The sequence below is a fragment of the Buteo buteo genome, chromosome 31, assembly GCF_964188355.1.
Source record: "Buteo buteo chromosome 31, bButBut1.hap1.1, whole genome shotgun sequence".
In the NCBI taxonomy this organism is placed as follows: domain Eukaryota; kingdom Metazoa; phylum Chordata; class Aves; order Accipitriformes; family Accipitridae; genus Buteo; species Buteo buteo.
Window position 1 is genome coordinate 2,203,045 of NC_134201.1, and position 11,954 is coordinate 2,214,998.

At 61.6% G+C, this 11,954-nt stretch overlaps 1 protein-coding gene across 1 annotated transcript; it reads left to right on the plus strand.

The window, feature by feature from the left end:
* The first annotated feature begins 118 nt into the window (after positions 1-118).
* LOC142025997 (thrombin-like enzyme elegaxobin-1) lies at positions 119-8,135 on the plus strand. The gene is made up of 5 exons (XM_075018743.1): positions 119-329; positions 3,467-3,620; positions 6,329-6,594; positions 7,304-7,440; positions 7,983-8,135. The coding sequence occupies exons 1-5, from the start codon at positions 119-121 to the stop codon at positions 8,133-8,135; spliced, it is 921 nt and encodes a 306-aa protein (XP_074874844.1).
* The last annotated feature ends 3,819 nt before the right edge of the window (positions 8,136-11,954 follow it).

An 11,954-nucleotide genomic window follows, 5' to 3' on the forward strand; every position in this document is an offset into this window, starting at 1 on the left:
AATTTGTGACTTTCCGGGAGGAGAAGTTGATTTTATTTGAAGACAAAGCTCGTTTCCTTCAGTCGCGCTCTCCGGTCATCTCCCAAGGACCAAGGCACGTGGCTGCGGTGGCCTAACGATGACACGGATGCTGGTGGACAAGTCCTCCAACCCAAATGGAGTTGGTCAAGCCAACCAGGGTAACCAACCAAAGATGGCTGCCCTACTCAATCACCGCCGGCCATCCAGCAATGGCCTGTCCAATAGGAGATGCCCAATAGGAATGAAGAACCCAACGAGCCGCAGCCAATGCAGCAAAGGTCACCCCATCGATGAGGGTCACCCATCCAGTGAGGGTTGGCCAACCCAACAAGGGTCAGCCAAGCCGGCGATGGTTGGCTAACCCAAGGGAGTTGGTCACGCCAACGAGGGTCAGCCATCCAATGACCGTTGGCCAACCCAACAAGGGTCAGCCAAGCCGGCGATGGTTGGCTAACCCAAGGGAGTTGGTCACGCCAACGAGGGTCAGCCATCCAATGACCGTTGGCCAACCCAACAAGGGTCAGCCAAGCCGGCGATGGTTGGCTAACCCAAGGGAGTTGGTCACGCCAACGAGGGTCAGCCATCCAATGACCGTTGGCCAACCCAACAAGGGTCAGCCAAGCCGGCGATGGTTGACTAACTCAAGAGAGTTGATCAAGCCAGTAAGGGTCACCCACTTGATGACAGTTGGCCAACCCAACAAGGGTCAGCCAAGCTGGCGATGGTTGGCTAACCCAAGGGAGTTGGTCACGCCAATGAGGGTCACCCACCCAATGACGGCTGGCCAACCCAACAAGGGTTGGCCAATCCAACAAGCATTACCCGACCCAATGACGGTTGGCCAACCCAACGTCTACTGGGTTCTTCTTGGGCTGGTGGCCACCTGGTTTTTTCGGCTGTGCCTTTTTTTTTTCGGCTGTGCCTTTTTTTTCGAACTGTGCCTTCGCCAGTTGACACGGGATGACCCGGCTTTGCCCAGTTGGAAGGTGCCATCTGGGGCGGGGTCATGGTGGTCAACCCTTGAACGTCAAAGAGAAGCCGGGATTCCGACAGCCAGGCGGTCCGGCCTGCCCACCCCGAAGCGGGGAAACGCCATTGGTTGGGCTCTCGCCAAGACCCGCCTACCTCAGATCAGGGAAATGCCGTTGGTTGGGTGCTCCCGGAGTCCCACCTACCTCAAACCGGGGGAATGTCACCGGTTGGGCTCATCCCAAGACCCTCCTACCCCAAATCAGGGAAATGCCATTGGTTGGGCTCTTCCCAAGCCCCACCTACCTCAGATCAGGGAAATGCCATTGGTTGGATTCTTCCCAAGCTCCACCCACCCCTAAGTGGGGCAACACCATTGGTTGGGCTCTTCCCAAGCCCCACCTACCTCAGATTGAGGAAACACCATTGGTTGGGCTCTTCCCAAGTCCCACCCCCAAACTCGGGCCACACCATTGGTTGGGAGTTCTGCACAAGAGGGTGGGGCCACCTCCCCCCTGGGGGCGTGGCTGCCACCACCGCCGGCCAATCGCCTGTGGTGGGCCCGATCCAGGCAACGAGGCTGTTTTGTTCCTTTGATTATGGCCTTAAAATCGTTATGACTGTAATTAGCATTAATGACGTCCATCCCATAATAGGATCTCAGCGCCTGCGCCACGCCCAAGGCGCGGTTGTTGCCCCGCCGCGTCGGGGGGCGGGATTTGCTTAATCCGGCGTTAATCTGGCAGGGAGCAGGCAAGAAGCAGGCGGCGGGGGGGGCAGCCGGGGTTGGAATGTGGGGGTCAGAGGGGCGCCCTGCCCCACATCACCCCATAGATACCATAGGGGACCCACTCTGCCCCATAGATATACCATAGGGGACCCACTCTGCCCCATAGATATACCATAGGGGACCCACTTCACCCCATAGATAACTACTTTGCCCCATAGATACCGTAGGGGACCCACTCTGCCCCATAGATACCATAGGGGACCCACTCTGCCCCATAGATACCGTAGGGACCCACTTTGCCCCATAGATACCGTAGGGGACCCAAGCATTCGGGGCTGTCCCACTTCACCCCATAGACACCATAGGGACCTACTTCACCCCACAGATACTATAGGGACCCACTTCACCCCATAGATACCGTAGGGACCCACTCTGCCCCATAGACACCATAGTGGACCCAAGTATTCGGGGCTGTCCCACTCCACCCCATAGACCCCGTAGGGACCCACTTTGCCCTATAGATACTATAGGGACCCACTTCACCCCATAGATACCGTAGCTACCTAATTTGCCCCATAGATACCGTAGGGTCCTAATTTGCCCCATAGATACCGTAGGGGACCCAAACATTCGGGGCTGTCCCACTCCACCCCATAGATACCGTAGGGACCCACTTTGCCCTATAGATACTGTAGCTACCTAATTCACCCCATAGATACCATAGGGGACCCACTCTGCCCCATAGATACCGTAGGGACCCACTTTGCCCCATAGATACTGTAGGGGACCCAAGCATTCGGGGCTGTTCCACTTCACCCCATAGATACCGTAGGGACCCACTTTGCCCTATAGATACTATAGGGACCCACTCTGCCCCATAGATACCGTAGGGACCCACTTTGCCCCATAGATACCGTAGGGTCCTAATTCGCCCCATAGATACCGTAGGGGACCCAAGCATTCGGGGCTGTCCCGCTCCACCCCATAGACACCATAGGGACCTACTTCACCACATAGATACTATAGGGACCCACTTCACCCCATAGATACCGTAGGGACCCACTTCACCCCATAGATACCATAGGGACCCACTTCACCCCACAGATACCATAGGGACCCGCTCTGCCCCATAGATATTGTAGCGACCCACCCTGCCCCATAGATACCGTAGGGGACCCAAGTATTTGGGGCTGTCCCACTCCACCCCATAGATCCCGTAGGGACCCACTTTGCCCCATAGATACCATAGGGTCCTAATTCGCCCCATAGATACCGTAGGGGACCCCCCCCCCCCGCCGTGGGGCAGGAGGGGGTGGGGTGCGAACGTGGCACCTGCCCGGGGAACGTCATCAAGTAAACATGGGGGGGGGGGGGGGGCGAGTTAACGAGCCCCGGTTAATAATTAACGAAGAGCCTTGATAGGCAGGGGGGCACCCAGCACCCCCCCCACCCAGCACCCAACCCCTGGCCCCCCCACCATGGCGGCCCTTCGCCTCCTCCTCCTCCTCCTCGCGCTGGTGGCTCCCAGTAAGAAGTTGGGGGCGTACTGGGAAAGGGGGAGGGGTCCCCAGTATGGGGTGGGTGGGGGCCTTTTTGGGGGGGGGGGGGGGTGCCAAGGGTGGGGATGGGGGCGGGGGGGTGTCCCTGTGGGTGCCCCCAGGGTGAGTGTGGGGGTCCCAGGGTGGAGGGGGGGGGGGTGTCCCAGTAGCTCCCAGTAACGATGTTGTCGTCCCCCCCCCAATCAAGGCCGGCCGTGGGGCGAGCGGATCCTGGGGGGCAGCGAGTGCCCCCCCGCCGCCCACCCCGGCCTCGTCCTCCTCTTCTACTTCGACCAGCCCCAGTGCGGGGGGGCCCTGCTCAGCACCCAGTGGGTGCTCACGGCCGCCCACTGCCGCACCAGGTTTGGGGGGGCGGGGGGGGGGGAGTGGGAGGGACTGGGAGGGGGACTGGGAGCACTGGGAGGGGGATTGGGGCCGTGGGAGGGGAATGGGGGGCACTGGGAGTGGGAATGGGGGGCACTGGGAATGGGACTGGGAGCACTGGGAGGGGCACTGGGAGCACTGGGATTGGGATTGGGGCCGTGGGCGGGGAATTGGGGGCACTGGGAATGGGACTGGGAGCACTGGGAGTGGGATTGGGACCATGGGAGGGGAATGGGGGGGCACTGGGAGGGGAATTGGGGGCACTGGGAATGGGACTGGGAGCACTGGGAGTGGGATTGGGGCCGTGGGAGGGGAATTGGGGGGACTGGGAGTGGAACTGGAAAGTACTGGGAGCCCTGCTCAGCACCCAGTGGGTGCTCACGGCCGCCCACTGCCGCACCAGGTTTGGGGGGGGGGGGGGGGAGTGGGAGGGACTGGGAGGGGGACTGGGAGCACTGGGAGGGGGATTGGGGGGCACTGGGAAGGAGACTGGGAGCACTGGGAGGGGGATTGGGGCCGTGGGAGGGGAATGGGGGGCACTGGGGGGGGAATGGGGGGCACTGGGAGGGGAACTGGGAGCACTGGGATTGGGATTGGGGCCGTGGGAGGGGAATGGGGGGCACTGGGTGGGGAATGGGGGGCACTGGGAATGGGACTGGGAGCACTGGGAGTGGGATTGGGGGGCACTGAGGGGGGACTGGGAGCACTGGGAGGGGAACTGGGAGCACTGGGAGTGGGATTGTGGCCGTGGGAGGGGAATGGGGGGCACTGGGGGGGGAATGGGGGGCACTGGGAGGGGGACTGGGAGCACTGGGATTGGGATTGGGGCTGTGGGAGGGGAATGGGGGGCACTGGGAATGGGACTGGGGACACTGGGAGTGGGATTGGGGGGCACTGGGGGGGGACTGGGAGCACTGGGAGGGGCACTGGGAGCACTGGGATTGGGATTGGGGCCGTGGGAGGGGAAGTGGGGGGGACTGGGAGGGGAACTGGAAAGTACTGGGAGTGGGATTGGGACCATGGGAGGGGAATGGGGGGGCACTGGGAGGGGAATTGGGGGCACTGGGGGGGGGACTGGGGGCACTGGGAATGGGACTGGGAGCACTGGGAGTGAGACTGGGGCCATGGGAGGGGAACTGGGAGCACTGGGAGGCACTGGAAGTGGGACTGGGATGATGGAAGGAGAATTAGGGCACTGGGAGGGGGACTGGGAGCACTGGGAGGCACTGGAAAAGGCACTGGGAGTGGAACTGGAAAGTACTGGGAGCGGAACTGGAATGTACCGGGAGCCCTGCTCAGCACCCAGCGGGTGCTGACGGCCGCCCAGTGCCAGACCTGGGGGGGGGGGGGGGCAGTGGGGACACTGGGGGGCGCTGGGAACACTGGAAGGCCCTGGGGGGGGGCACTGGGAGGGGCACTGGGGCTTTTGGGAGTGCACTGGGAGGCACTGGGAGCACTGGGAGGAACTGGGAGGGGAAGCGGGAAGCACTGGGAGGGGAACTGGGAGGAACTGGGAGGGGAAGCGGGGAAAAGAACTGGGTCATCGTCACCCGGGCCCCGTCCCTCCACCGTCACGGCCCTCACGGCCCCAGCCCTCGTGGCCCACCCGCCGTCACCACGCCCACCACGGCCACACCCACCACCACCGTGTCCCACCGTGGCCACGTCCCACCACGACCGTGTCCCCAGCCACGCCCTCGAATGTCCCCATCCCTCCGTCACCACATCCCACCATGGCCATGTCTCACCATGACCACGTCCCACCATGGCCGTGTCCTTCCATGACCACGTCCCACCACGACCACGTCCCACCATGACCGTGTCCCACCATGGCCATGTCCCACTACAACCACGTCCCACCACGGCCACGTCCCACCATGACCGTGTCCCACCATGGCCATGTCCTTCCATGACCACGTCCCACCATGACCGTGTCCCCAGCCACGCCCTTGAACGTCCCCATCCCTCCATGGCCACGTCCCACCACGGCCACGTCCCACCATGACCACGTCCCCAGCCATGCCACCCGATGTCCCCAACCCTTGTGTCCCCATCCCTCCATGACCACGTCCCACCACAACCATGCCCCCCACGTCCCCAGCCACGCCATCCAACGTCCCCATCCCTCCATGACCACGTCCCACCACGACCAAGTCCCCCGTGTCCCCAGCCGTGCCCTTGAACGTCCCCGTCCCTCATGTCCCCATCCCTCCGTGACCACGTCCCACCATGGCCACGTCCTTCCATGACCATGTCCCACCACGACCATGTCCCCCGTGTCCCCAGCCACACCATCCAATGTCCCCATCCCTCCGTGACCACGTCCCACCACGACCACGTCCCCAGCCACGCCACCCAACGTCCCCATCCCTCCACGACCACGTCCCACCACGGTCACGTCCCACCACGACCACGTCCCCCGTGTCCCCAGCCGTGCCCTTGAACGTCCCCGTCCCTCATGTCCCCACCTCTCCATGACCACGTCCCACCACGACCACGTCCCACCACGACCACGTCCCCCGTCTCCCCATCCCTCACGTCCCCATCCCTCCATCACCACGTCCCACCACGACCACGTCCCCCGCGTCCCCAACCACGCCCTCCCCCGTCCCCCAACGCGCTACCACGTCCCTCACGTGTCCCCTCGCGTGTCCCCTCGCGTGTCCCGTCTCCCACCCCACCCCAGCCACATCCAGGTGCGGGCAGGAGAGCGCAGCCTGGCCACGCCGACGGGGCAGGAGCAGTACGCCGCGGCCGTGGACGTCGTGGTCCACCCCGGCTTCGGCACCGTGGAAGGAGACGGCGCCTACGCCCACGACCTCATGCTCTTGCGCGTGGAGCCGCCCTTCACCGTCACGCCCGACGTCCGACCCCTGGTCCTGCCCACAAGTCCGCCCGTCACCGGAACCAACTGCACCGTGATGGGATGGGGAACCACCACCAGTCCCCAGGGTACGGGGAGGACCACGGCGTGCCGGTTGGGTGGTGGCATCTCCGAGGAGAAGGGACACGGGTGGCCAAGGGATGGACAACTCGCATTGGTTGGGTGGTGACATCTCCAAGGAGATGGGACACGGGTGGCCAAGGGATGGAGAACTCAACTCTCATTGGGTTGGGTGGTGGCATCTCCGAGAAGGGACACGGGTGGCCAAGGGATGGACATGTCAACTCGCATTGGTTGGGTGGTGGCATCTTCAAGAAGGGACACTGGTGGCCAAAGGATGGACACCTCAAATCACATCGGGTTGGGTGGTGGCATCTTCAAGAAGGGACACTGGTGGCCAAGGGATGGACACCTCAAATCACATCGGGTTGGGTGGTGGCACCTCCGAGGAGAAGGGACACTGGTGGCCAAGGGATGGACATCTCAACTCTCATTGGGTTGGGTGGTGGCATCTCTGAGAAGGGACATGGGTGGCTAAGGGATGGACATCTTAACTTGCATTGGGTTGGGTGGTGGCATCTTCAAGAAGGGACACTGGTGGCCAAAGGATGGACACCTCAACTCTCATTGGGTTGGGTGGTGGCATCTCTGAAGAGAAGGGACATGGGTGGCCATCTCCACCGCCATCGGGTTGGGTGGTGGCATCTCTGAAGGGACACGGGTGTCCAGGGCCCAGAGCCGTGGCCCAGGTTGGACACGTGTGTCCCCCCCTCCCAGAGTCCTTCCCCGACACCCCCCAGTGCGTGAACGTCACCGTGGTGGGTGACAACCAGTGCCGGGCGGCCTACGGCAGCAAAATCACCGAGGGCATGTTGTGCGCCGGCGTGGCGGCGGGGGGCAAGGACTCCTGCCAGGTACCTCCAGGTCCCCGTGTCCCATCGCCACGTCTCCGTGTCCCATCACCGTGTCCCCGTGTCCCATCACCACGTCCCACAGCCCCTTCCTTGTCCCATTGGCTTGGAGATGTAGCCGCGTCCCACCGCCTCGTCCACCACGTCCCACCACTTCATCCACCACGTCCCACCACTTCGTCCCCCACGTCCCACCGCCTCGTCCCCATGTCCCACCGCCACCTCCCTCCAGTCGCCCTCGTCCCTTGGGCTCTAAAAACACGGACGCATCTTCACGTCCCATCCCTACGTACCCACCTCCCACGGCCACCGGCCATCGGTCCCCTCGGCTTCCAGATGTCACCGTGTCCCCGCGCCCCGTTGCCACCACCCGGAACCACGTCCCTTTGGTCTCGTGGCCTTCAAGACGCGACCGTCGTCCCTTGGCCACGTCTCCTGGGTCCCCGTCACCCCAACCCCGCCACCTCGCTCCCACGTCTCTAGGTCCCGAGAGGGGTTGTCCCCACCGGTGGCCGAGGTCCCGTCATGGTCCCTTTTGTCCCCAGGGTGACTCGGGGGGACCTCTCGTCTGCAACGGGGTCCTGCAAGGCATCGTCTCGTGGGGCGACCACCCCTGCGGGCAAGCGGGGAAGCCGGGGGTCTACAGCGAGGTCTACGACTACCTGCCGTGGATCCAGGAGACGATAGGGGGGGTCTGAGTCCTCCTCGGCCCCCCCCCCATGGACCTTCTGACCCCCCCCCAGACCCACCAACCCCACCACAGAACCCACCAGGGACCATCTGAGCCCACCGCGGAGAGGTTGAAGCCACCAAGAAAGGATCGACCCTGCCGCAGAGCCACCAACGCCATCACGGATGGAGTGGCACCCCCCCAACAATGGACCCCATCATGGTTGGGTTGACCCCATCATGGTTGGGTTGACCCTATCACGGTTGGGTTGACCCCATCATGGTTACATTGACCCTGTCATGGTTGGGTTGATGGCATCATGGTTGGGTTGACCCCATCACGGTTGGGTTGACGCCATCACGGTTGGGTTGATCCTATCACGGTTGCGTTGACCCTATCAAGAACCAATGAACCCCACCATGGCCTGACCTACCCCACCGTGGCTGGGCTGACATCATCATGGATGGGTTGACCCTACCGTGGACTCCACCAATGGATGGAGTGACCTCACCACAGACACTCCATGTCCACCGTCATGACCGGGCTGATGCCATCATGGAGACACTGGCCCCACCCCAGATGGACTGGCCCCACCGTGGACTCCACCATGGTTGGGCTGATCCCATCATGACTGGATTGACCACCACCATGACCACTCCAACCCACCATGGACAAACCGATGCCACCACAAATGGACCGAACGTGCCACCAACCCCACAGTGACCAGACCGACCCCACCATAGACCCCACCGTGGATGGACCGCATCCACCGTGGATGGGCCACGCCCACCACGGATGGACCATGGCCATCATGGATGGATCATGACCACTGTGGATGGATCACGACCACCACAGATGGACCACGGCCACCATGGATGGATCATGGCCACCACGGATGGCCCACGCCCACCACGGATGGCCCAAGCCCACCATGGTTGGACCACGACCACCAACGGATGGACCATGGCCACCATGGATGGACCATGACCACCGTGGATGGACCACGACCATCACAAATGGGCCATGACCATCACGGAAGGACCATGGCCACCACAGATGGACAATGACCACCATGGATGGATCATGACCACCATGGACGGACCATGGCCACCACGGATGGACCACGGCCACCATGGATGGACTGACCCCACCCCCAATAAACCCCTCCCCTTGCATCTCCATGGCAAATGGGGCAAATGGAAGAGGACTGGGCAAAGGCGGGCAAAAATGGGCCAAATTGAGCAAAAGGGAGCCAAAATCGGGCAGAAGTGGGCCAAATTGGGCAGAAACAGGCAAAATCAGGCAGACGTGGGCCAAAATCAGGCAGAAATGGGCAAAATTGGTCAAAAGTGGGCCAAATTGGGCAGAAGTGAGCCAAAATCGGGCAAAAGTGGGCCAAAATCAGGCAGAAATGGGCCAAATCAGGCAGGAGTGACCCAAAATCAGGCAGAAGCAGTCCAAAGTGGGCAAAACTGGGCCAAATTGAGCAGAAGTGAGCCAAAATCGGGCAGAAGTGGGCCAAATTGGGCCAAAGTGGGTCAAACTGAGCAGGACTGGACAGACTGGACAAAGGCAGGCAAAAGCTGGCAAAATCAGGCAGAAGTGAGCCAAAATCAGGCAGAAATGGGCAAAATCGGGCAAAAGTGGGCCAAAATCAGGCAGGAGTGACCCAAAATCAGGCAGAAGCGGTCCGAAGTGGGCAAAACTGGGCCAAATTGAGCAGAAGTGAGCCGAAATCGGGCAGAAGTGGGTGATATTGGGCCAAAGTGGGTCAAACGGAGCAGAAGTGGGCAAAGGCAGGCAAAAGTGGGCAAAATCAGGCAAAAGTGGGACAAATTGGGCAGAAGTGAGCCAAAATTGGGCAAAAGTGGGCCAAAATTAGGCAAAAGTGAACCAAATCGGGCAAAAGTGGACCAAAATCAGGCAAAAGGGGGCAAAATCAGGCAAAAGCGGGGCAAAATCAGGCAAAAGTGAACCAAATCGGGCAAAAGCGGGCCAAAATCAGGCAAAAGGGGGCAAAATCAGGCAAAAGTGAACCAAATCGGGCAAAAGCGGGCCAAAATCAGGTAGAAGCGGGCCAGATCATTTTGGGTGACCCAAAATCAGGCAGAAGCGGTCCGAAGTGGACCAAACCAGGCAGAAGCGAGCCAAAACCAAACTAAAAAATGGGCTGGATTTGGGGGGGGGGGGGGGAGAACACATCCCCACCCCTTGATACGGTACTTGCGGACGGAGCCGGCCCCCCCAAAACCATCGCGGGAGCTTTCGCTGCCCTCCGAAGCCGCCGCGTCACCGGCGGTGCCGGCGGCGTCGGAGCAAGGGGGGGGGAGAAAGGCGATGAGTCACTGAGCCGAATCGCCACCCCACCCCGCCCTGGCCGCGTTATGGGGTAATTAGAGCAGATAACGAGGCTGGAGGGAAACTGAGGCCGGGGGAAAAAAGGAGGGGGGAGGCAACGTGACGGGACGGGCTTTGCCAAACCGCACCGGGAGGGAACGCGGGCGTCCCGGCACCCACAAAAGCATCGCTCCGCCCCGGGGTGCTGGCAGGGAACCCGGAATCGCCTCCTCCTCCTCCTCCTCCTCCTCCCTAACTGGGAAGAAGCTCCCGAGTCCAACTGGGGAGTACTGGGAGCAACTGGGGGGGGGACACCCAGATATCTGGGCGCACACGGAGAAACGTGGGCGCCCCGCGAGCATCCCTCCGTCCTCGCTCCGTTACGTCCCTCCCCCCCTCCCCACCCACCCCAAATCCCTAAAGGGGGCGGGGCAGGGTGACCCAGCCCCTCCCACTGGGGCACAAAACCCCCACCCCACGGCCCCCTCCCCCCCCACCGTCTTCACCCACCCAGCGCGCTCCCACAGAAGCGACGGGATCGAGGAGAACCAGGACGTCGGGGACGGAAGGTGACGGCGGGGAGACGGGGGGGGACGCGGGACGGGAACGAGGGACGGGATGGGGAAGGAGCAAGGAAGGAGGGAGGAAGGAGGGAGGGAAGGAAAGAAGGAGGGAGGGAAGGAGGGATGGAGGGAAGAAGGGAAGGAGGGATGGAAGGAGGGAAGGAGGGATGGAAAGAAGGATGGAAGGAGGAAAGGAGGGAAGGAGGGATGGAAGAGAGGGAAGAAGGAAGAAGAGATGGAAGGAGGGCTGGAGAAGGGATGGAAGAAGGAAGGAAGGAAGGAGGGAAGGAGGAGGGAAGGAGGGGGGAAGGAGGGGGGAAGGAGGGGGGAAGGAGGGGGGAAGGAGGGGGAAGGAGGGGGAAGGAGGGGGGAAGGAGGAAAGGAGGGATAGAGGGAAGAAGGGAAGGAGGGATGGAAGGAGGGAATGAGGAAGGAAGGAGGGAGGGAAGGAGGGAGGGAAGGAAGGAGGGAAGGAAAGAAGGATTGATGGAGGGAAGGAGGGAAGGAAGGAGGGGAGGGAAGAAGGAAGGAAAGGAGGAGGGAGGGAAGAAGGGATGGAAGGAGGAAAGGATGGAAGGAAGGAGGGAAGGAGAGAGGGAAGGAAGGAAAGAAGAATGGAAGGAGGAAAGGAAGGACAGAGGGATGGAAGGAGGAAAGAAGGATGGAAGGAGGAAAGAGGATGGAAGGAGGGAGGGAAGGAAGGAGAGAAGGAGGGAGAGAAGGAAGGAGGGAAGGAGGAAGGAGGGGTGAAAGGGATAGAAGAAGGAAGGAAAGAAAGAGGGAGTGAAGAAGGAAGGAGAGATGGAAGGAGGGCTGGAGAAGGGAAGGAAGGAGGAAGGAAGGAGGGAGGGAGGGAAGGAAGGAAGGAAGGATGGAAGGAGGAAAGAACGAGGAAAGAAGAAGGGAAAAAAGGAGGAAAGAAGAAGGGATGGAAGAAGTGATTGAAG